Below are 26,125 nucleotides of genomic sequence, written 5' to 3'. Positions count from 1 at the left end.
CTCCGGGAAGGATTTTTGGTGGCTGAGCCAACAGCTCTCGACGGTCGTGGCCGCACATGACAGCAGCGCGGAAATGTGCTCAGTCACCCTGATATGACAAGAGGGCTGGGTCGTTCAGCCAAGGAAAACGGAGCATGCAGTGCGCAACTCAATTATCCCTGGACTGGGCAGTTTTCGCGCGACCTGTCGGTTTGAGCCTGGCCGGGCCATGGGATATGCTGCGTACACAGCTGTACTAGCTGTTCTGTACGCGCGTGACAGTCTGCAGGCTGAAGTGAAGGTATTTCGGTACTAATAGTATGCGCCAAATTGCAAAGCCGAGGTGGCAAGGGGAAGAGACCGCGTGCACGTGACGGTGTGGTCAACGGCATTAGTAGTCATTAGCACAGACTTTGCTTTGGCATGAAGCTGACTGACATACTCCGAAAGGGTGCAAGTCAGCAAGTAACAACAGTTGCAATACGTCGTCTAGTCTCTCGGCGACAGGTTTCCGAAGCTTGCACATAGCATTCGCACTGCTCTGACTGCTCGCCTGCAGCTCCACGCTGAGCCTGAAAACAGATAGTCAAGGACACGATACTGCATTTGTGCTTTGAAGGTGATTGAGCAGCACCTTTTTGTCCACCGTTCGGTTCAAGTGAGTAGCTCAGTTCAGGCTCAGGTTTGGGTTGTCCAACACGCCACTGGCTGCCGAAGCTTCAGTAGTCAGTATCTCTCCCTCTCTATCTTTGGTGTGCTGAGCGGTGGTACAGCACGCCAATACAACGCGTAGGCATTACACAGAGCCAAGGAGCCCATCCAAGAGTGCAAGTCAAGATGGCGAACCTGCCAACCGTGGAGATCGAGATGATCGGAGACACAGTGTGTGCATGGTAAGGGCAAATATTAATTTTTGTAGTGGGGTTCATCTTCGAACTTCGGGTTCACACAATTGTAGAGTCCGACTGTGCAGTACTGTCAGTAGTCTGGCCCCAGAGGGTAGTATGACTCATGCCTCGTTTATCCGGGCGGTCTGGGACCGGGCACTGTACTGCCCCTATTAAACATCGAAATGACCATAACCAAGAGGAGGGCCATAGATATGGCATGTGACGTCACTATTTCCACCAAAAGTGACAAGAGAGTAGTAATATTTCCACTGAAACTCACCCGAAGGGTACTAGTACCCGGTAGACTGAAGTGCCCGTAACTCACTTTGGGGTCCGGATAACCGAGGTATGAGTGTACAGGTATAGTTTTTTTTTCTTCACTGAGCCTCTTGTACGGGCAAAATAACACATTTTGTGAAGAATCAACACATAAAACGAATCATCAGATATAGTTTTGTATGTCACGTGTTGATCAACATGTACTAGTACTAGTAGTACACGAGGAGGACATTGATTTTAAACCATCTCTATCATGCTGGGCGGTACCTGTACCATTGTACGGTCATGTACATGTACATGACTGTATACACTGAAAAGGAGCCGTTTGTGCATGTGTGTGTAGGGGTAAGCGGATTAAGCTCGGAAAATGACCAGATTATGTTCTAGCGATGCTCGCAGGATGCTCGAGAAAACAGCCAATTATGCTTTATATGCTTCACTAAAAAGACCAAAAGAACAGATCAGTTTCCTCTGAGACAAAAATGCGATAATACTCATAAAAAGGACATACTTCAGGCTCATTACAAACATCTTGAAAGTTTTTGTCTTCACAAGTATACTTTCAAGCCTTCTCGTCAGGTGAACAGATAATCGTCATGAAAAAAGGACTCAGACCATTGTCATGGTGTGGACTGGGAGCTTTGTGGAAGTACAAGACAATACTATGCAAGAGGAATACCAAATTCGCAAGCAAACGCTGAACTTTTGGGAGATGTCCTGTAGTGGCTGCTAAAATATTATTCCAAATCGACAAGAAGCGCTATGTATGGTCCTTCAATAGCAGGTGTGTATATTACAGCCTCATTGGGCATCTGCCCTTGTTTTTCGGATGCCATTTTGTGCTCCTTCTCAAAAAGGACCTGATTATGCCAAAAATTATGCCGGCATAATCCGCTTACCCCTATCGGGAATGGACACGATTATTTTTATATTATCGTAAAGTGAGAATTGAAGTCAGCAGGAAAACCGCGAGCTCCCATGTAGGGAGTAACACACTCTTCCCCTACTATCGCCGAAGTCGCACCAACCTCTTCTTGAATTAAATTAAACTGTCTCGAAATATCTTATGCCTTGGGATAGTGCACTGATCCGTTCAAATGATGATGCATCGATGCAGCACCAAGCTTGCAAGCCAGTGCTACATCATGTGTCAGTAGTACCTAACTACTTGTATTCCCATTCGTACAATCATGTAGTGAAACCTGTCAAGGAGACCACTGTGATAGCGCGACCACCTCTCCCAGCGGACCACTGCCACCACATGTACATGTACATGAAAAATGTTTTCTTTGGTGCATGGGAATGTACATGTACAGGTACATGTAGGACCAGGGAGTCATCAAATACCTTTTTTGACGACTCCCTGTGTAGGACCAATGGAGCAATGGGTGTTGTTTCCAGTCAAATGAGTCAGCGAAATGACCCTGGATAAGAAGACCACCTACAGTGTATAAACAGGGACCACATAATTCGTAATGCCCCTTGAGCAGCCAGCTATAAAGGTAGGGCTTCACAGGCTTGGATCATACAGAGCTATTGCATTGCTACGAAGAGTGGATCAGTAACCCAGCGACAATCATGATGTGAACTCAGACAAACAGGCCAGCCCTGCTTTTCAGGCCAGCCATCCTCCATGCGACTCACATGTGAGGCTCCTGCATAGCTTCTTGCACCAAGGAGGGAAGGAATGCTAGGTATTGTTCACTCGCTCGCCCTTCACTTCACCTTTCAGGCGTACTAATTGCATGGGGGCATTCTGACTTCACAGCGTTTCCTGTGAAATGCTTACGCAGCTATCCGTGATGAATCATTGTCCCAGAATGGCCAGATGTAATGTAGCTTATGATGAAGTTATGTCAATATTGTGTCTTACACCACGATGTACACTTTATTAATTGCGCTGATTATGGGCCATGGTCGTAGACTGTCCCTGCCTTTCCATATCAGGCAGGCACCTCAGAGCGTCAAGCGATTGTCCTCAGGCGAGGTATAGTAGCTGTTTCTGATTTGTACAAAGTCATGTACATTGTACATGACTGTATCGATCTTAGGCCGTAGACTCGTAGTGCTGAAGTCTCATCTTTCATAGTGTATCGCCTATCCGTGTAAGTGTGGCCAGATAATAGACACTTGACGTGAACGTGTCGCCTCCTGCGCATGATTGTCGCTTCGTCTCTGCAGTTCGGACTGTTTACTCCCATCAGCGTAGAGCGGATAGGATGGATTCCCAGTTGCAGGGATTGTTTCCTCAAGTGGCGCTGCATTGTGTAGTGAAGCGCTTGAAGGAGATCATGCCACGATGCTCGTAGCATGTATGTCGGATGACTTGCAGTCGATATGCCTACTAGGAATACCACCACCAAGAGTAAAGTCACGATGAAATGGGCTGCACACTCTCACTCACTCACACTTGCATGGACACTAATGATACAATCATGTACTGTACACGGATGATGACTGCGACAATGCATGCTAGGATAATTATTTAAATTATGTCACGTGAGTGCTTGTTGTAGTTGGTCTGGTACGAAACTTTATTCACGCATTGGTCGGAGACATGTAATGGTGGTGGAAGATAATCAGCGAACAGCATGCACCAGAGCAAACTAGACAGTGTCATCACTAATCACGAAATTATGTAGCTGAGAGCCTGAGACTACATGATCCTGTCACCACTATTCTCACTATGGGCAGACCCACACAGTACACCCCGTACTACTACCATGCACAAGGCGACACGCAGTGGCTAGATAAGTAGATGCACTGCAAAGGACAAAGACGTGCAGCAGTTTGTTTCGTCACGTTTCCCTTCACCGACCCGTACCCGGCATGGAATACATGATTGTACCTGTACATGTAGATGTCCCGCAATGGCTGCACAGCGAATACAATCATGTACAAATACACGTACATGTACAGCAACCACCATCGATTATCATGTAATTGTTGACCTCACAATTTTGATCCTGATGATTCCTGGCTCTCCAAACATGAGCTGGGGCTCATCAGTAACTCCAATAGTCTCCATGCCAAATTAAAAGAATGCTACCATGCCAATACAAGAGTACAGTCACACATGTAAAAGGTAAAGGTTTATGACTACAACGTCATGTAGTCTTGATACTACCGGTGCCCTATTAGTACGTCAAGCGTTTACCACTCCCAGGGAACACCCTTGCAGTGAAAGTGTCATTGCAGCGTGTGTGTTTGTATTTGTATTTATGGATTCTCCACAGGCCTTAGCCTAAATCGAGGGAGTCTCCGTCAACAGCTTATGAAGAAGAAGAAGAAGCTGAGGAGAAAAATAAAAATAGGAAATAGAATGATGCGGGGTGGTAGTAATATAACACAGTGCTCTATGACATCGCTACTCTACGTGGAGCTGCTCTGGCTGAACAATCCTTTTCCAAGGCACTCTCATAGCATGACTCCCTTGAGTACACTTCTACACAGAGGCGTTCAACGAGCACAGCCGTCTTTTATTAACAGCATTAGCAGCGGTCCGCCGGACTAATTTACTTGCAGCATACAGTAATCATGGGTAGGAAGAGTGGCCGGCTTTGGCCTTTTTAATACTTTAGTTTAGGCTGCCGTGATAATCTGCTGAATATGTTGTGGACGTCCTCAAAGGTTACATGTTCACACATAAGATACAATTCATATAAATTCGATGTAGGTTCATGGCGTGGCAGACCAGCACTTAATTTAATAATAATAATACTTGTAATGTGCATGTGCCGCCATCTGGTAATCGCATAACGTCTGATTGACAGTTGAAAGTGTGAAGAGACCGGAGCACTGGCGCTACGTGGAAAAATGGCTACTGTACTACATGTACCGGCATTACTACTGCTGTACGTGTACGTGCGAGCTCATTCTACCACGACTACCAGTGTTGGTGATGTCCTAGTACATGTACTTTGACCTGAGAGTGAGAGTAATGACGTATTGTGCATGGCTGTAGCACTGAGCTCAGAGTAATGTATTGTGCATGGCTATAGGCTAGCACTGAGCTGAGAGTAATGTATTGTGCATGGCTGTAGCACTGAGCTGAGAGTAATGTATTGGGCATGGCTGTAGCACTGAGCTGAGAGTAATGTATTGTGCATGGCTGTAGCACTGAGCGGAAGCCTGAGTACTAGAAATATTCTGTAACCTGATTTATAATATTAATAATAATTATTATGAGAGGCGTAAACCATGTAAACGGCTCAAGAACTTGAAGACCACACAGTCAAGTCAATGAAGGAAATCGGAAAACCACAAATCGTCAGTGCAATAGCGACAACAAGACGTGGTGGACCCTGGCTACACCATGGCACCAGCCGCTGCTACATCCCACCGTCCTTTGCATATTTTCGGGAATTATACAAGTACAACATGATCAGTCATGTACGCTGACTGTACATTCCGGCAGTGCCTGTTCTTGTCGCGTCTTGCTTCTTCTTCTGCTGTCATCAGTCGTCATTGCTCCTCTTGTCTGTATGGTTATGTGTGACCTATCTCTCAATACAATCATCGCGCTTTTCTCGCCCACCTGACTTGACCAATAGATGCCATCCAGACCACACGAGAAGCCCATCGTTCTTCGACTCTGCAAACCTGCAAGAACCACAATTTATGACCTATCTCTCAATACAATCATCGCGCTTTTCTCGCCCACCTGACTTGACCAATAGATGCCATCCAGACCATACGAGAAGCCCATCGTTCTTCGACTCTGCAAACCTGCAAGAACCACTGTACTTCCTGCTTACATTGTTTCGGGGAAATCACCCCTCATCAGTTGAGCTTGAGTAGGCCGAGGAAAATTGCGCCTGGCTGAAGAGCTCCAGCGCTCTCCAGGCCAGACCATCACCTGATCACCGGGGATACCACTAGAAGTAGAAACTTACTTACTTACAGAGATCAAGAAGCAGAGACGCTCCGTTTTCAACGCGACAAATGCCTCGTGAACACCAGATCGTGCACGGATGGCAGGGTGAGTCAGGGTCGCTCGTGGATAGGTGGAATATGCGTTCACGTCACCCTTCATAACCATCAATCATCCAGGACCCTCACTCCTCAGTCACAACTCTGTCACCATGGTCACCTCCAAATCAACTACGGGAGGGCCGGGGGGGGGGGGGGTGATTGCTCCAGGTCCACGGAGCTCCGGAGGTCGCGCTTCGTTGGCGCGATCGCGAGCGCGCTGTACATTATTTTACAATCGGTTATCATCATGGTCATGGTCATATCCTACAGTACACAACTATTATTATTATCAGTACATCTACTAGTAGTAGTAGATTTAGTACAGACAGACAGTTGTACTACTACTAGAACAGTCAGTGTAGCCTAACTAACTTCTAGGAGGATCTAGGACTAGCAGTCGACGGTTTACAAAAAAGCTGCTCTTTCAAGAAAAATTCTTGAAAGAGCAGCTTTTCTGATACTCATAGGTACGTGTGCTTTCAAGTGTCCCACCACACTCCGCATCATCTGGATTACGCTAACGACTATAATAAGGGTTGCCTTTCTTCTGCAGTCAGCGGGACAAGTGCCCTGTGTCTTTGCGAAGTGGCGCTGACAGAGCATGACGGGCACCTTTCCCAGCACTTGTCAATGTGGAGACCCACACTTGTCACACTAAGACTAGCTGTACACATGCCCTCACTGCTCTCAGCGTGGGGTATCTCAGCCGCGGTATCCACCAGGGAGTAGTACTCCCTGGTATCCACTGTTCCACTCCGCCAGATCAGAGTGGATCATGGATGGCACTGCAGCGCCAGTGCAGTCGACCATGTACCACACGGGTCGGTGCACCGGAAAGATCTTCTTTCATCAAGAAATGCGAGTGGCGCAGTGCAGCGCCTACATACAGTGTACAGGACTCAGCGCAGAGCGAAACTAAGCTGTAGAGATTATGTACTAGCGGTAGGTGTGAAATCAGTCTAATCACCGTGTTTTCGCTAGTCATTTTCATCTTCATTTTGTTGCATTCTACGTGGCTGTATCGTGGCTACTTTTTAAAGTTTAAACCATATTATAATTATTATAATTATCTTGCCACAAAATTTTAGCGATTTTGCAAGACCAGCGAGTTCGGGCTGTGGCGGAACACTCATGATGAGTATGACCACACACACTCACACAATATGGATGTTTAGTCCCACGTACTCCGTGTATACTTTACGTGTGTGTACCACGTGATACTCAGTGACCCACGTACAGACGTTTTCTGATTCACGACATACCGTGTATGCAGGCTCACACACGTTCCGCCAGAACGAGGGTGAAAATCAGAATGGAGCGCATTGCGCAAGCTGTGAGGGTGCTCAGCTGAAGAAGTTTCCGAAGCACGAAATCAAAATATTCGATGAGCTTCTTAACTTCGTCTTTGACCAAGTTTGGGCCTTTCGCTTCATGCTTTTGTTTGCTTCGTGTGACTAAAACAACATTGCGAACGTGGGTCCATTGCAGGAACTTTACGTGTATCACCCACGTTCCCGTATCCGTTACGTGGGACGTACATTGTAAGCTCCCTAATTGGCCTAATGCCAAGAGTACACAGCCCCTGGTGTTTATGTACTCTTGATAATAATTATTATACTGACTCATTGTTGGGTTGTGAACTCTTGATAATACTGACTCATTGTTGAAGTTAGTTTGATGTCACTCTTCATTTATACAGTCGACTTCTGATATAACAACCACCATTGTGCAGGAGACTTAAGTGTACATGTAATGTAACACAGGTGGAATCCTGATTATTCGAATATGGCTTAATTCGAACATACCGCTTAATTAGAAGTTTTTCCAGGACCGATTTCTATCAATACGATTCCCACATAAAACATTCTGATAATTCGAACCACGAACTCTACATGTCCGGTTAAGGAGGTTCGCGACGGTTAGCGCCATGTTGGATTTCCGAATTTTTTTCTGAAAAATAATGCCTTTCGGAGTGGAAAAATGGGACGCGATCATGCACAGAAAATAGTTTGACCATGACTTCGCAGTGCTCGAGTCGAGACAAGATTTGAGGAAGAAGCTCAGCCACTAGTGGACTTGCGGATTTGTTTTGACATTGGCGGTTTTTGGATAGCTCGGTTCTCCTGCCGACGTGTCCTGGGGATGAAGACGCGGGAGAGTAATCCGTCACCCACGACGCGGCCTCTCATTCTGCGTACTGGACGATGCAAGAAGCCGAGGAGGGGGACGCTTCGCAAACTCAAACGATCGATCGAGTTCCTGAAAAACGGAAAGGGCGATCTCCATCACTAACGCCACTGGATTCGACTCCCGCGAAGAGGTCGTTCAGTGCCCCTCTTCACGGTCGACGAATCGTTCATCTCAGGTATCTGGCTGTGGGATTGTCTGCGTGCCAGAATCCTGGATGTGGCAAACCTCTGGCGCTCATTGATTGCGTTGAAGAGAAGAGGCACGACCTGGGCAGCGTACTTGTCATTCCGTGTCAGCAGTGTGGGATGGAGAATTTTATAGATACAGATAGCCCTGTAACTGCTCAACACCCTGGCCCCCGTGCTTCCACAAGCAACACCAAAGCTGCTTTGGGTAAGTGCGTTTTTCAATCTCATAAGATTTATTCATGATATTTGGGAGTCATTGCCACCCTATGGCTATGGAAATGTATGAGCACACTGTATGCGCGGCGGCCGCGAGCGTCTGTGTGTTTGCGTAGACCTGCATGTTTGTGCATGTGTGCACCATACGCATGTATGAACATGCGCATGCATATGCGCTCATGTGGACGTGCCCTCGCACACATACTATACACACGTGCATGACCGCTCCCAGGGCATGTTGGTGTTACATGTGTATGCGGGCATCTCCACTCATGCACATGAGTGTGCACATGCATGTGGGTGGGTACGCACACGTGCGTGGATGTTTGTGTGTGTACGCGCGCGTGTGTTCTATTGCGTGTGAGAGCATGCATGTGTGCGTGTGTGTGTGTGTGTGTGTGTGTGTGTGTGTGTGTGTGTGTGTGTGTGTATGTGTGCACGGATGTGTGTGTCGATGGTGTGCATTTTTGTGATTGGTGAACACTCTGATCCCTAAACCGCGATACCGGAGCTCCCAAGCTACAGCCTCAGATTGATTTATAGTTCATCGTTGGGAATGAGTTCGCTGCTCATGATGCTGTTGCGGATGTTGCGGCCCTAGCTGAAATTGTCGAAGCTCGCCCTGATGCCAGTATCCTGTAGCACTCTGTCACTTTTGCATCAGCATGTTCGGCGATGGAGTTTGCAGAACATAAGCAAAAGCGGCTGGCCACCCTTCAACCGTTGGTCCAAGCAACGTGCTTCTCTGAATCAGTTGCAGTGCGGGCAGCTGCCAGTGGGTTGGTGATGAAGCACTTTGTCTTGTCCTACAAACGAAGTGGTGAGCCAGCCATTTCCAGACTGATGAAGGAGCAAGTTTTAGGAAATTAGAGGCCACATGCCACGTACTGCTCTTTTCTCTCCGAAACTCAACACTTGCAAGCCAAATATGAAAGAAAGAAAAAATCATCAGTCACACCACCGGGACTCGAACCAGGGACCTTGCTATTCGCGAGCAATGCTCTAACCAACTGAGCTACAGTATGACTCTTATCCACAGTGATGGTAAATCTATCCTTCTTCGATCAATCCATATCTGGCTTGCATCATACTGGCAACTCACACCAATCAAGAGGGCCCTCGGCCATTCGCTTGATATCATGGAGAGCGCATCAAACTATGTCCACTGCGAGCAAATACAAATTGCAATTTCAATTTGGACTTATGAATTGAAATTGCAATGATGAAGGAGCAAGTCGGAGGTAAGAAGCGGGTGACAGTCTCAAGGAAGATTATATTAGTGGTGGCTGAACACCTAGCGAAGAACCAGCAGCAACCCAACTGTAAGGAACGCCCTGTGGCACAGAGCTTCACTTATTTGTGCGCACCGTAAAATACCATCATTTTTGCCAGTGTGGGGACACGTTCTAGCTCGCATGGTTGAAGAACAAGAGGACTCAATGTTGTCTGATTCGTTCCAACATGTCAGCTTTCATTGTAGTTTGATATGGGGCAGTGCTAAGCGCTGTCATAGCTACATGTACATGTATCACAACCAAGTGCCAACAGGAGAGTAATCATGGAGAAAAGTAGCTATCGATAATGCGTGCACCCAGGGTTTTCCGGCAAATTTACTAGTTCAGCTATTCCATCCTTGTATTGTTCTGAACGCCGAGGGCTCTAGTGAGTTTATGCAACACCTAACAGCCAAAAATCCAATAAGTTATGACCAAAGCAGCAGCAGAGAAGTACAAGCAATATAGATACGTGAATTTACCAATTTTAGGCAAATTTTGACAGTTTTTTGGATTTTTCTCCAGAATATGCACGGTGACCCCTATTTTCGCCGCGGTAAACCTGTTCCAACCCACTTATAGAACGTGTTTGAAGTATCCACATATGGGGCAAACTCAAAAATAAGCTGCAAAAAATATTCAAAGTTTCATTTTTTGCGTCTTTTTGTTCTTCTCCAGGAAATGACGACCTGGATCCCATCGTCAACCAAAGTGTACATTTTTCGGTGTTGATATCATCTTAGTCATTACCTCGAACAGTCTGTAAAATTTTATGTCAAATTTTTTGTCCTAACTGATGTTATGGACGATTTCTCATCAATTTTGGGATTTTGTGTTATTTTGTGTCATCAAGGAAAATTGTGATTTTGGCAAGACCTATTCGGGCAATTGAAAAACTGATGTTACTAAGCGAAAATATAAGGCTGTACCTATTCAAACCTGATGTCAGATTGGGCTGATGTTGAAATTAAATTTTTGGGGCTAACTGTCCCGAACCCCCTTAATTAGAAGTCCCACAGATTCCACGTACATAGAAAATGTGTGGGATTTGTGCTGATAATTCGAAATTAGCAAAGTGTAATTCGAAGTTCACTGTACACTGTACTGGTCAGTTCAGTTTGCACGAGCAGGCTGTGCCGGTCAGTTCAGTGTCCGTAAAATTTGTGTCTAAGGTCCATAGCGCAACTCTGCGTGACCGTGAGCGCATTTTGACATACATATTGTGTTGTGGGTTCATGTTTGGATAATTAGAATGTCCGGATAATTAGAAGTTTTTTCCTGGCATTTTGAGGTTCGAATTATCAGGATTTCACCTGTAGTCTAAGTCAGGGGCGTCGGACACGGTATGGTCGCTACCATATTGACCGTACCACGTTTTGTCTCAGGCACCCCGTCAAGCAATAAAATGCACTGATCTGGGCTTTAAATTTCCAAAATTTTCGCCTCACCAACCACTCCCCCGCGAGTAAACTGTACTTCAGATGGCTGACCGTACCACACTAAAACACCTTCCGACGCCCCTGGAAGTTCTTTGTAAGGCGAGACCAAAATAAAATCGAGATTCCCGGGCAGGACCCATATGAAATTGGTGCGGGCGGACGAATTTTATTTTTTATTTTTTTCCCATGTACCGTATTTCCGCAAATAAAAGGCCGTCCTCGTTTACAACGCCTTCCTCGTACAGAAGGCCGGGGCAGGGGGCGATTGAAAAAATAAAAGACCGTCTCCGATTAGAAGACCGGGCCTACTGAATGAGTCTTTGTTCTTGTGTTAAAAATAGAAGACCGTGCTCAAACTGTGGGAAAAAATAGAAGACCGTGCTCAAACTGTGTGGAAGAAAATGGAAGAACGGGGGTAAAACTGTGTTGCGAGAAATAGAAGACCGCGGTCAAACTGGGTTGAAAGAATAAAAGACCGTCCTCGAATACAAGACCGTCCTCGATTATAAGGCCGGGTTAGGACGAGGTTGAAAAAATAGTAGACCGGCCTACTATTTGTGGAAATACGGTATGTACTAGTACGAAGTGATTTGGCTTTTTTTAACATTTGGCATTTTTTAACAAATGTGTAAAATTTGCTTTTCTTCTGGCTGTTTCTCTGCTCCGGATGGCTGTATCGAAACATGGGTGGTGGCAAATGAGAGCCAGTTTAATCGTAGATCAACATTGACCAGAAAATTTGGTGCATATAATTTAATTCTCCCTGCCACGACGGTATACCTAGTGGTGGGTGCTTTGCTGTTTTGTGTAAAATGTGTCAAATAAGCCCCTGAATGGACGAGGAGGGCAGTGAATTGCTTCCGCAGGGCCTTTGGACGACGTCAGGCCATCCTGCCATCACTAAAGACAACAATGAAGAACAGTAGGTCACGGAATACACTCTGTGAGAACGAAAACATGGCTGCGATGCTATGCTATCTACCCAATTCTACCGTATGACACAGCCACTAGTTACAAATACAAAAACACGGCTTTGCGGCAGCATACAATGCAGTTGACAGATTAATTTTCATCCACTGGCATTCCTTGAAGTGATATCTATCAACTTCAGAACATTGATGACCGAATATCCCAGTTTGTGATGCCATTTTACAAATTTGTTAAAAAATGACACACCAATTATTTGAACCCTAAGAATACTAAGAAAGTAGGACATGATTCAAGACACTTTCCAAAGTGGGATCATTCCCATTTTTTGAGACAACAGGCATGAAGGATAGCACTTTCACTTGCAACAATTTATTTGGACGTAGCTTGCCTAGAAGTGGCTGAAAAAACGTCATTTACAACCATGTTAAAAAAAGCCAAATCACCTCGTACATGACTTTATGTGTGCAAGCATGTGGAACTTTTTTTACAGCATTTTCCGGTAATTTTTATTCATTTTTTTACAGACAACAGGTACGCGGTTTACCCGTTCTATTTTTCTGTATTTCGGCCAACGATGGCCCTGATCTGTACATCAGGGAGTCGTACAAGCCCGGGTTTGTGTGACTCCACGTCACAGATCTACTCACACGATCATGATCAGTACTGCACATGTATGAACTGTTCAAAAAAAAAAAAAAATGGCTTTGGTTCGATTTTGGTGCGGGAGGGCCCGGGAATCTCTATTTTTTTTGGGTCTCGCCTAAGCGAGATGCACTCACACCATACAAGCAACACCTGATGACGGGCATGTGTCCCATGTACGCCCTTCCACGTTATGCGATTTTTTTAGCCCAAAATGCTTCTGCGAAATTTCCGATAATTATATTCAAAAATAAAAATAAAAATTCTTGCCAACTCACCCGAAAATGCGAAACATAGTGTGGAAGGGCCTTGTCCCATGACAGTATGAGTTCACTTGGCTTACATGTGGGCCTACACTTTGTGGTTCGTTGCAAACGAAAATTGTTCGCCATAAAGTAGGGCTGAAACGATTACATGTTCGCATTGTACCGGTTTATCCGGTAGTCCATCAATAATTCCACATGCACTGATATCAACTACGGTAACCTTCTGGCGTTGCTTGCAGGACGTGGGTTGGCAAACGACATCTCGAGGAGGCCATCGAACTGCGCAAGGACCAGGCCAAGTTTGAGCAGCGCTGGAGATCGGTGAGTAATGGACTGCTGTGGTTACTAGTACTACACACCACTGCTGAACTCTTTGCGGATACTGCTGGACAAATAGGCAGGTTCTTCTAAAAATTTCATTGAAATTTCAGAGCTACATGAAGAGTATAGCAGACAAATTCGTTAATCCCGCTCATCTTCCCTAACCACATGCAAAGCATACATGAAGCGCCCCAGAAAGGTGCGAGAAAGAGACAGACATACAGAGGGAGCCGGAGAAGGAGACAGAGCCGCAGAAGGAGAGAGAGAGAGACAAAGGGAGGGATAATTTTGTGTTCTGTCTGTGGCCTTTTTTAGAATACATACAGCAAGCTACCGGTATCTTACTCTGCAAGCTACAAGTATGTATTCTCCAAAGTTCCTTCCTTGTCGGTCTGAGTTTCAATGAGCTTTCATTGTTCCCCAAATGCTGTGTTGTGGTGGCGGGGCTGAAGGTCAACATTTTCTAGTAGTCATGTCAGTCGTCCTGCAAGAGAAGGAATGTTCGAGTCTCAAGGGTCATGACATTCAATACAGATGAAATCTGCCATGGTTGGCTCTCGCCCTTCACCTCAACTGATTGTTGGCCGTCTTATGACGTGCTAGGAGATGCTTCCTAAGCACTCGCAGACTCCGTTGCAGTCATTTGCACACCTAGGAGATGTCTAGAGATGTGTACTTGAAGTAAATATATAATAGATGACAAAAATTCAAGTGCCATTTGCGTGTCTCAGTGCCCCCCCCCTCCCGTCTTACATTTTTCTTCATTAGGTTTTCCTGGATGAGAAGTTTATGGGTGAGAAGACGACGCCACATCTGGAGTGGCTAGCTGGCGAGTACGGGGCGGATGTCGCCAAGCTAATGGCCGACAAGAAGCTGGACCTGTTTACCATGGGACATGCAAAGGTACTTGACAGGAATCGAGTGTCGCGCTGGAAAATACTTCAAAAGAGTTGAATATTGCCATGCCAGCCTCAATTGGCAATACTGAGGAACAAGACAAGTTTGATTGTTTACACGTGTTCCTAATAGCTCTGGTCTCATTACCATGTGCGTCAATAGCAACACTTTTAATTCACGCCTGGCTAAATGTTGCTGCTCGCAAGTTTGGCAGCGTGTACTTTGCAATCTCAGCTTGAAGAAAGTGACTATCCGTCGCCAGTGTTGCTGCAGCCCACGTAGTATTTCTGTTCAGTATCCAGCATCCTAGTCACAGACTCTGTGGTCCGGTCTTGTTATTTCCCCCCAGGGCATAGACTTTGATACGTCCCGTCACATGGCTGACTCAACGCGCTCCCACTGTCTGATCCACTACGCCGGGTCGGTGGGTTTGGACGTGCAGGAACGTCTTGTTGAGCACCTGCTCAAGATCCACTTCAAGGATGCACGCAACGTCAATGACATGGACGTCCTGTTGGAGGCCGCTAAAGAGGTAGCGTTATAGCGATTCACTGTTTGTTTGATCACAGGGCTATCTAACTTGTGTAGTTATACATGCAGGTTATGCAATTACATCATCAGTTGAGATGCATTGGCAATGTTGCAGCACTAGCGACTCACAAGCGACTCACTAGCTGAATACATAGTGACTCACAAGCGACTCACTAGCTGAATACTTAGCGACTCACTAGCTGAATACTTAGCGACTCACTAGCTGAATCCATAGCAACTCACAAGTGACTCACTAGCTGAATACATAGCAACTCACAAGCGACTCACTAGCTGAATACATAGCGACTTGTACAGGGGCGTAGGGGGGGGGGGGGTTGGAAGTGGTACGACCAAAGGTTGGCGCGGCCGAAGGCCTTGTTGGATGGGGGTCCGGGGGACCTCCCCCGGGAAAATTTTGTAAAAAATACACAAAATCCTGCGTTCTGGGAACTTCTGGCGCAGTGTGCATGCAGTCGAGTCGAGTACAGTAGACTCAGCCCGACTGCAGATGCATAACAAATCTATGAGTCTAGAAAAAGGTCAAAGTCTGATGCGCATATGCATCGATGGATCCTGATTTTTTTTATTACGGTTTTGCACATTCCGGACGGACCACACTTTTCGAAAAGTGGTACGGCCATGGTCGTACCAGTCGTAGCGGGTGCTACGCCCCTGTTGTAAGCTACTCACTAGCTGAATACATAGCGACTCATAAACGACTCACTAGCTGAATACATAGCGACTCATAAACGACTCACTAGCTGAATACATAGCGACTCAAAAGCGACTCACTAGCTGAATACATAGCGACTCATAAGCGACTTACTAGCTGAATACATAGCGACTCACTAGCTGAATACATAGCGACTCATGAGCGACTCACTAGCTGAATACATAGCAACTCACTAGCTGAATACATAGCGACTCATAAGCGGTTCCGCTGACTCATCACCATGACATCATTCGTATACCCTCTATAGGCTCTATCGGCTTTATAGGCTCTATAGGCTCTATATGCTCTCTATAGGCTCTATAGGCGACATAAGCAACTCACTAGCTGAATACATAGCAACTCATAAGCGGTTCTGCTGACTCATCACCATGACATCATTTGCATAACCTCTATAGGTTGTACGGGAAATGGTGTGTGGAGGGGTCGGGTCGGGTAAGGAGGGAGGGGGACAAGAGATGGAGATGGCAGAGTCCTGTGTACCTCAGTAAAGACAGCTTCATATCAGCATTGCTGAGCCACTTTAACAGTAGTCAGTAGTTGGTCGTAAGTGGGCCATGAGACAAGGGGGAAACCCCTGGGCTTGCTCAATAGAATTATCCTCCACTACTCAACCCTTCAAATGCATTAAGAGCTGTTGGAAGGCTGTTGGTTTGTGCATTCCAGACGTGATGGAGCTTAACATCAGTTCGTTGAATGTCAGTTGCACATCAGTGTGTATTGTGCTAACTGTTGCATTCTCTGACTACACAATAATATCTTGCGTATATAGTGTTGGGCAAACTACGGATAACATGTAACAGGGATGAATTTATCCTGTATCGCATCGCAGTTTGCTACGCAAAATCGATCTACTGCTACTCAAAAATCACAGTGACACGCAGAAAGCTGCGATACATACATGTACAGGCGATCCATGCTTTTTGTAGCTTACGCCACAAATTAGATTTTGCATAGCAAAAACTGCTATGCAAAAACGTGACAGTAAATTCATCCCTGTGTAACATTTTGATCCTTTATCATAGTTTCTAGGGGTTTGTCAGGGGCGGATCCAGACCCCAAAGCTGAGGGGTGCGAGGATGAAACTTACATATTTTCTTTTGCAGTAGTAAACCAAAGACATAGTATGTTATGCGTGTTACTGTATAATATCATAATTCACACATAGCACCAAGATGAGTAGTATGATTAGTTACACATTGAATGTCAAAATTTACAAGTAATTTAGGCTTCCAAACATTATCTAGGAGCGACTTGATGTCATCATTGCTGGCATTCTCCATCAATCCAGCAAATCGCCCAATGTCAAAAGGATGATGGCTCTCACAACGACGCTTAGCAGCAGGCTCCATGGTCTCACCAGCTGGTCCACCAGCTGTGTCCGACATCTCCGCTCAGCATACACGGAAACGGAGTCGGAACAAGCAGTGAGAATTTGAAAGAAGCTAACACGACAACTGAAACATGCAACGTCAAAAGTAAAGAACTTCGAAGTGAGTTTGTTGCCGGTGAAAAAGTAACAGTTAGTTCCAAAAAGGTTCTATTCCAAATGTGCAGCCCTGGTGCGAGCACGTGTCCAGAACGATCACGTGGTTGCACACAAATCATCCGCGGATCCGCGCAGCGAGCCTGGGCCTGGCCTGGCCTGACCTTTTTTCTTCTTCTTTTTTTTTTGGAAAAATCCTGACGGGTTCATTTGCACCCTTCGCACCCCCCCCCCCCCCTGGATCCGCCCCGGTTTGTCATGTACTTTTAATGTTGTTTTGTACTGGCAGGTTGGATTGGAGCTCGAAGCCAGCAAGGCTGCAATGGAGGATTCCAAGCTCAAGGAGCAAGTCTGGGCAGAGCATCAGAGGGCGCGCAAAGAGCTCGGCGTCAAGGACCTGCCGTTTTTCGTCATGTCGCTAAAGGGTCACTCCGACGAGGGGACGCCAAGGTCCTTCAAGCACGATGAACCAACCGCATGTCTTGTGGCCTGCATCGATGAGCTGCTCGCCAAACACCAGGGCAATGGTGTTCAGTAAAACAGTCACTGCATGCTGTATACCAGCATGAAAACAAACCGGCCCATGTCAGTAGAACTCTATGATGCTATGTGCTATGTGGAGCAAGAACTTGCCTGATCTGAACAGTGGACGTAGCTATGGCATAGGTTTTCCTGCCAGCACATGTATGGATTTGGTGAACTGATGTCTGAACGATTTTTGGAGACTCTCTCCCATTGCTTGCCAAACAACACACTTGATCATAGACGACTGGAGCAGGCATGTAGCTGCTGAGTGCCATGTCTCATAGCCTATTCTCATTTTTCGTTGTCTTTGTGAAGAAACAATTACCGATATGCAGGATGGTCATGCAAACGGTAGAGGGTAGGAGTTCTGGTGATAATACTGATCCATCCACTCTAAGTAGTTTATTGCTTGATAATTGTATTAATAATTTTAAAAAACTATACATGCTTTTAACCTCACGAATCACAACACTTTTCTCACGGACGATCAAGGGTCGCTATTGGCAAGGTTGACTGTACGTACAAAACTGGATGAAAGCGAACCGGAAAGGCGTTATGCTGTCCGCCGTGAATTCCGTGATTCCGCGGATTGCAGAATTTCCGCAGAATCCAATAGTGCCCGCAGAATTCAGAAAACCCCGCGGAATATTGTAGAAAAGAGAGAAATATTAACTGGTTAGAGGGAAAGAGACACACGGGAAAAGTCTGAAGAAAAAATTGACTGTCACCACCAGGACTCGAACCAAGAGAGAAAATTGCTTTTTCTGGCCGGAGACGTTTGATGTATTTCACACCCAAACCAACCTGCTTTTTGACTTTCGAAATACACTTGCACGGTGCATTTTGGAGCTTTCAATTTTTGACCAGGATTTCGCATAATTTTGGTTCAGAATTTATAGTACATGTAGTAGGACAACAACCTTTGGTGGGGTTGCGGAAATTCAATCTGTTTCTACGAGTTACATTTGATTGTCGAAAATTGACATCAATATTTTTAATTATTTTATTTGAGGGCTAAGGAGTATTCAAACCGTGAGCGCAAAAAGCTGGCAGAGAGAGTTGAAGCTGCCCGCAGAGGAAGCCACTGAGTAAGTACTCGTTGAAAACTGTCCACATTCTATGAACCCAGCCCATCTATTGCTCTATTTGTATATACCGTTTTCTCCTGTAAATTATCTCCTCCTGAACACTCATGCCGCTGAACCCTCTTGCCAAACCCTTCTCCCCTAGGAATCCTGCCACTCCGCATGCACAGTCACCCTCAGTACACCCTCCACCTACCCAGACCGCAGCGCCTCTCAAGATCGGCGCCATAAACATATGTAGCCTACGGTACAAGCGTGCAGAAGTAGCTGCCCTCATCCGCGTGGGCTAAGGAGTATTCAAACCGTGAGCGCAAAAAGCTGGCAGAGAGAGTTGAAGCTGCCCGCAGAGGAAGCCACTGAGTAAGTACTCGTTGAAAACTGTCCACATTCTATGAACCCAGCCCATCTATTGCTCTATTTGTATATACCGTTTTCTCCTGTAAATTATCTCCTCCTGAACACTCATGCCGCTGAACCCTCTTGCCAAACCCTTCTCCCCTAGGAATCCTGCCACTCCGCATGCACAGTCACCCTCAGTACACCCTCCACCTACCCAGACCGCAGCGCCTCTCAAGATCGGCGCCATAAACATATGTAGCCTACGGTACAAGCGTGCAGAAGTAGCTGCCCTCATCCGCGACCGCAGCTACGATGTCTTGGGTATCTCGGAGACGTGGCTGAGTCCCGAAATTGCAGACGGAGAACTTAGTATCCATGGTTACAATTTACACCGTAATGACAGGCACGGCCGGATGGGTGGTGGGGTCTGCTTTTATTACCACCAAGACCTTCCTATTCGAGCCCGTTCTGACCTTCATTCCGACAAGATCGAGTCTGCTTGGTTGGAAATAAAAGGTCCACTTGGCTGCCACTTGATTGGTTGTATCTACCGTCCCCCCGGGGAATCAGTATCTTACTGGACAGACCTAGAAGCGGTGATCCTGCGTGCCAAGCTGCAATCGGCCTCCATTACAATGGTTGGTGACTTCAACGTCAACATGGACCCAAAACAGCCTGGTCCCCAGCATCACTATCTCAGTGACCTCTGTGCCGCCTATGGCCTCAAGAACATCGTTAGAGAACCCACTCGTGAAACTCCCCGCTGTCCGAATGGTACTATAATTGATCTCATTCTGGCTGACCCTACCCATGCAACTGTAGCTACTGTCGTACCTCTTGATATCAGTGATCACAGTGCCGTGGAGTGCAATATCCAGGTCGATGTTCCCCGGACTACACGGCAGGCCCCAAGGCACATGCGAAGAATCCATAAGATAGACAGTACCGCGTTCCGTCATGATATCTGTGAGGCCAACCTACATGACTTTTCTGACTTCAATGATGTAAATATCATGTGGAGAGAATGGCATGCCAAGTTTATGCACGTTATGGATAAGCATGCCCCCCTATGTAACTCAAAGCCTCCCAGACAGTCCACACCACGGTGGGTAGACGCAGAACTACACAGGCTAATGCAGCGAAAACGTCGCATTCATAAACGTTGGAGACAGGACAAAACGAATGGAAATCTTCACACTGAGTTCAAACGAGCACGTAGCATTGCTCGGAACGCTTCTCGGCAAAAGAAAAATGCGTACTTCGCCACCCAGTGCAAAGAGAATGCTGGTAACCCAAGAAAGTCCTGGGAAATTCTCAATGCCGTGACAGGGCGCTCACGGTGCCGTCAAGATCCGTGCTGCGACGTCCATGAGATCAGCAACACGTTCCACTCTATTGTTACAGACACAAACCGACCCGACCATCTCGGCGTTCCGTGTGGCCCCAACGGGCCTGTCTCCCTAACCGAGTTCTCCCCTGTAACTCCATCGGACGTTCAACGTCTCCTTCAGCAGGTAGATGCTCGCAAAGCTACGGGAAGTGACGGCATACCGGGTTCGCTATTGCGGCAGTGTTCCGATTTATTGGCATACTCTTTAGCAGTACTGTTTTGCACTTCCCTCCGTACTGGCACGGTTCCTTTGGCGTTCAAGCTGGCGACAGTTGTACCGCTTTACAAGACCGGGGACCCATCAGTCCCCACCAATTATCGCCCTGTTTCCCTCCTTCCAGTTGTCTCAAAGCTGTTGGAGAGAGTGGTGCAGCGTCAGCTAGTTCGCCATCTAGACTTGAGTAATGCCCTACCTGATTCTCAGTTTGCTTTCAGGAAGAAGTGCTCCACTGAGGATGCCCTCTGTGTTCTCACGGACAGCTTGCAGAAGGCGAAGGACAGTGGTCTGGTAACTGGGCTGTGCCTCCTCGACATGTCCAAGGCTTTTGACAAAGTCCGGCATGGCATCCTCATCCAAGACCTTTTTGACGTTGGTATCTCTGGTGTCGCCCTGAAGTGGTTCGCGAATTACCTGACAGATCGCAGGCAGCAAGTTACAGTCGCTTCGGCCACAAGTCGTGCTCTTGACTGCACCTGTGGTGTGCCCCAAGGCTCCGTCTTGGGGCCTGTTCTCTTTAACGTCTACACCCGTGATGTGAAATCGGTCTCATCGCCAATACCCAGCGTGCAATTCGCAGACGACATTGCTCTGTATGATTCAAAAGCTTCCGCTGGGGAAGTCTCCAAATCCGTCTCTTCAGCTGTCACTGATCTCGCCATATGGCTTAAGTCACGCGGCCTAATTTTAAACGCCTCCAAAAGCCAGGTAATGACTATCTCACCGCAACATGCCGGGCCTGAGGTCTCTATCGTGTGCTGCGATACCTCTCTACCGATAGTGAAGTCTGCGCGGTATCTTGGTGTCTTTCTTGACAACCGCCTGAGTTGGGATGTACACGTCAGCGCCATAGTGACCAAAGTTGCGAGGAAGATAGGCGCCTTGTGGCGAGCCCGTCGATGCCTCTCCCGCAGCTCGCGCAAGGTATATGTAAAGGCTATTGTCATGCCGGATATGATATATGGTGCCTGCAGCTTCTCTGCAGCCCTCCGCGTGACCCAACTTCAGCGTCTGCAAGCCATGCAAAACCGGGCGATCCGATGCATTGATGGCAGCCCGCCATGTTCCGCGATGCAGCCCCTCCTGGCTGCCAACTCGATTTACCGCGTCACTGAACTTTTCAAACAAAAACTCCTGATCTTCATCTGGCGTTGTCTAAATGACTCCACTAGCCTTGCTCTAGCCCAGCTTCTCAAACCAGCAGCATGCAGCGGCAGAAGTACGCGCCATCAGCATGCCAATGGTCTGCTCAGCCAGCCAGCTCGCAGTCGGTGTGGCCAAACGAGATTCGCCACCGCAGGAGCATTGCTGTGGAACAGTTTGCCTAGAGAGGTGCGCACCGTATCCAGATTGCAAGATTTTAAGCTAGCCTGCCTTCCTTATGTATGCCTGAAATAGGTTGTGTTTCGTCAGGTTCTGACATGTTCCTTTCTTCTCAGTATTCTCGCTCGCATAGTACTCCACTTCTATGATAATATTGCCTATGCTGTTGCTCATTAGGATTTTGGCAAATTCTATCATTCGCTTTCATATAACTGGGCCAGGAACCCGTTTGAACTTGCGAAGTAAAATAAAATCAATCAATCAATCAATTCGTTTTACCTGCAGAAAAGGTAGGTGGGTGGGTACTGAAAAATACTAAACCTTTTCGTTTTGCAAAAACTATTGGTAACCCCGGACGGCCCCTACACCCGTGGCAATGACAATTGCAAATACAATGTACCGCTAACTCGGTGAACACCTGGCGACAGCCGACCATTGGTTTCCACCTCGAAGCTTTTGAACACCCTGCCACAGGGGCTCACGTCCACTCGTCGTCCAACCGCGTTAAGATTGCTGGAAGTGTTTTCTATGGTTAATATAGCCAAATAGTACCTCCCTCTGGCATCCCAGTGTCCTCATTTCCCCATTTCTCTCTGATTGTTAATTCTGTTTTGTGTGTTAGTGTGTGTGTGTGTGTGTGTGTGTGTGTGTGTGTGTGTGTATGTGTGTTTGCAAGGAACACTGCAAGTTGTGTAGCAGTTTTCAGTTCACTGTTACTTCACATTCTGGGCACACAAAAGCTGCTATACATGTACACATAAAATTGTGCGATTGGAATAGGTGGAGACTTTTAAAGTCCTGCTTGGAAGCAGGTTCTTTTTATACCGCAGTATTTGACTGCCTTGTGGTGGGTTTGATCCACTTCAGTCTGACGACTCAGTGTCACACAAATCGTGAAAAAACTGCAACAAAGATTACCGTAGAATCCCGCGGATAAGCCCACCCGGACCCGCGCGTACCGTATTATCTCTAATATAAGCACGGTCCTTTATTTTTTCAATGTACCTCCGCCCCGTGCTATTAATGGAGACGTTCCTTTATTGGAGACTGTTCCATTATTATTTCAACCTCATTTCAGAGGCATGTTGCCATGCCAAATTCATGTCAGACACACACATTTCAGGGTGTTTTCGCCGGTACTGCATTCTAGAGATAATACGGTACATGTAATTTACCAGGGACCGATAGACAGTGTGCTTATAATGGAGACTGAGCACTTTATTTTTTGAATGCCGCCCCAAGGTGTTCTATTATTGGAGACTGTGCTTATATTAGAGATAATACGGTATACGCCTCTTTTACGGGCAAAATTTAAATAAACTTCAAGTACATATTAGAGCAAGACTTGATAAGAACAATTACAAAGCTTTAAAAGAGCACCTTTGGGAAAGGGCTACCGGTGTCCTCGGAGGGCCATAATGGCCGAGCGAAGAAGGACGGACCCCAACCTGCATCTGATCCATGCCATTGTGATGGAGTTAGGCTCATTCTTCTTGTTGCTGATGATCAATCCGAGCCGCTTGTAAAGGGCAGTTGCCGCCTTGCCTTGGCCTCCGGTGGCACTGAATACGAGGGTAACGAAGGTGGCATGCTCCACCTCGCGAACACGCTCCTCATAATGCCGACGCTTCTCACGCTCATATTTTGCGTATGCGGCGGGGATGGACCCGCGTATAAGCCCATGCCCGCGCATAAGCCCAGGGTTTGTTCGAACATCACAAAGCTTCATTGTACAAGCCCATGGGCCCATACCATGCACGTAGTACATGCACATAGTTTTTTTCGTACATTTCAGCACAACCATCGGTTGTTTTTGTTTGCACAGTGGTTTTCAGCAATGTATTTCTCACTTCCTTGATTCTTTTTAATAGCACAACTTGGTGTCGGCGTATAACTTATATAAGCCCATGCCAGCCCATGTTCTCGTATAAGCCCACTGAAATGTCCTTGTGAAACAGATAAGCCCATGGGCTTATCCGTGGGATTCTACGGTACTATTATTGCACTAGTATTGGGTTATATAATACTAGTAATAGGCACTTCAGGCGGTTTTTTCAAAACCAGAAATACTCGTATTTCTTTCTTGTATCCGATTCAGATAGGTTTAGGAAGACTCCACAGAAAATTTGAAGCAAAAAGAATAACTTGGCACAGAGATATAGCCATCCAAAGTCGGAGAATTGAATAACGGCAATTTCAGTATTTCGACGGCACCAGCAGCATATCAGAAATTGGTAGGACTTGCTTCAGTGTCTATAGTGGCAAAATACCAGGCTCGCTGGAAGCAGGTCAAAATAACCAGATGAATGCAGAAACAGCATGGTTTGGAAAAACTTCGCATTTTTCATCCGTCCAGCAGCTCAGACGAAGATATCGGGTGTGGTCACCATGGCAACTCCATAGCAACTCCATCGCAACAGCATGAAAACAGTGCAGAGAAGCCTTTGGAAAAGCATAAGATGAGACTTTGAGGTAAGATAAAGTAACTACAATAATTCAGTGCCAGAACACATTGTTGCTACATGTACAGTACTGAAGTGGTGACGAATACGGAAGAACAATGAGCCGAAGACTGAGCAAACTAGAATTTTACCGCGTATTTGACGGAAAGAAATGACAAACTATTACATGTAGAACATCGTTTGCAAATGTTTGGGACTACTGAAACTTCAGCAACTCCAGCATGAGAGATTTTGTGCATAGAGTGTGTGCTGGATTCTTGGCATAATATCACCGTCAATGCTTTTCTTGGTCGCTGGAAGCCACCTGCTGATCAGCTGACGATTTGTTCCAAGCAGGCCGTTTTGATGTCAGCTCTCTTGGTCCAGTCGCCGAAGTATATACTATCCTACTCGTCGCCTGCAGGAGAGGACGACTGCTCCGATGCGACTCCAATATAATTATAACACCTGGCAATATTTCTTCTTGCGCAGCCATGCGCATGGGCTCCGACGAACAAGGACTACTGCCGGGAGGACGCCTGTCGCGGCTCGCTTTCAATAACACCTCGCATTATTTCTTCTTGCGCAGCAATGCGCAAAGTGTTGGACAAACGAGGACAACTGATTCCGAAAGGAAATACGACGCTGAAGACGATGAGCTACATGGCAAATGCGTGCAATCAAGTGAAATGCCCGAAAAATCCTTGCCGATTTTACTCGAACTGTACGTGAGTTCAAAAAATTGCCGCATCATGACGTATGTGGGCTCAAACGAAAGCTGAGGGCCTCAGCTACACGCTGCGCCACACGAGAAGGCCCTGCGCAGCTTCCGTGCAGCTAGCTAGAGATCGATCTATGCATGCGCCTTTCCGCGGTGCCACGCATGTACGCGATTCAGCGTTAGCACTTTTTGACAGGTCGTGTCACGTGACTGAAGTGCCTACTACTAGTAACAACATGTGCAGCATGAACACTGGTCAGATATTTTAAAGCGACTGAATTATTATAAACTCAGATGTTGAGCCATAAATAAATGTAGAAAGGAAAAAAGACATAATTTTGTGGATACGAGTTAAGAGTAACTCTCCATCACTGTAACTGGATACTATATACAGTCAGAAAGTGCAATAACTAGGCACAAAACTGACAAGAGTATTGAGACATTCGACGTCCTGACACCTAGCTTCAACACATCTCCGTAGCGCTAACCGACAGCCTTCCAACTACTTGGAAGGTTCAAGGTTATGAAAAGACCAAAGAGATGTGTTGAAGCTAGGTGTCAGGACGTCGAATGTCTCAGTACTCTTGTCAGTTTTGTGCCTAGTTATTGCACTTTCTGACTGTATATAGTATCCAGTTACAGTGATGGAGAGTTACTCGTATCCATAATTATGTCCTTTTCCTCTCTAGAATTATTATAATTTACCGTATTATCTCTAATATAAGCACGGTCCTTTATTTTTTCAATGTACCTCCGCCCCGTGCTATTAATGGAGACGTTCCTTTATTGGAGACTGTTAAGTTCCATTATTATTTCAACCTCATTTCAGACCCATGTTGCCATGCCAAATTC

The 26,125-nt window shown here is 46.4% G+C and overlaps 1 protein-coding gene across 1 annotated transcript; it reads left to right on the top strand.

The window, feature by feature from the left end:
• Positions 1–445: 445 nt before the first annotated feature.
• Positions 446–18,241, top strand: LOC135818134 (uncharacterized). Its single transcript, XM_065331466.1, has 5 exons — positions 446–872; positions 13,507–13,588; positions 14,357–14,491; positions 14,835–15,017; positions 17,522–18,241. The coding sequence occupies exons 1-5, from the start codon at positions 817–819 to the stop codon at positions 17,768–17,770; spliced, it is 705 nt and encodes a 234-aa protein (XP_065187538.1). The 5' UTR covers positions 446–816; the 3' UTR covers positions 17,771–18,241.
• Positions 18,242–26,125: the final 7,884 nt, after the last annotated feature.

The sequence above is a fragment of the Sycon ciliatum genome, chromosome 5 (assembly GCF_964019385.1).
Source record: "Sycon ciliatum chromosome 5, ocSycCili1.1, whole genome shotgun sequence".
NCBI lineage: Eukaryota > Metazoa > Porifera > Calcarea > Leucosolenida > Sycettidae > Sycon > Sycon ciliatum.
Note: the sequence above shows the minus strand (reverse complement) of the source record. Positions and strands in the feature narration are given on the sequence as shown.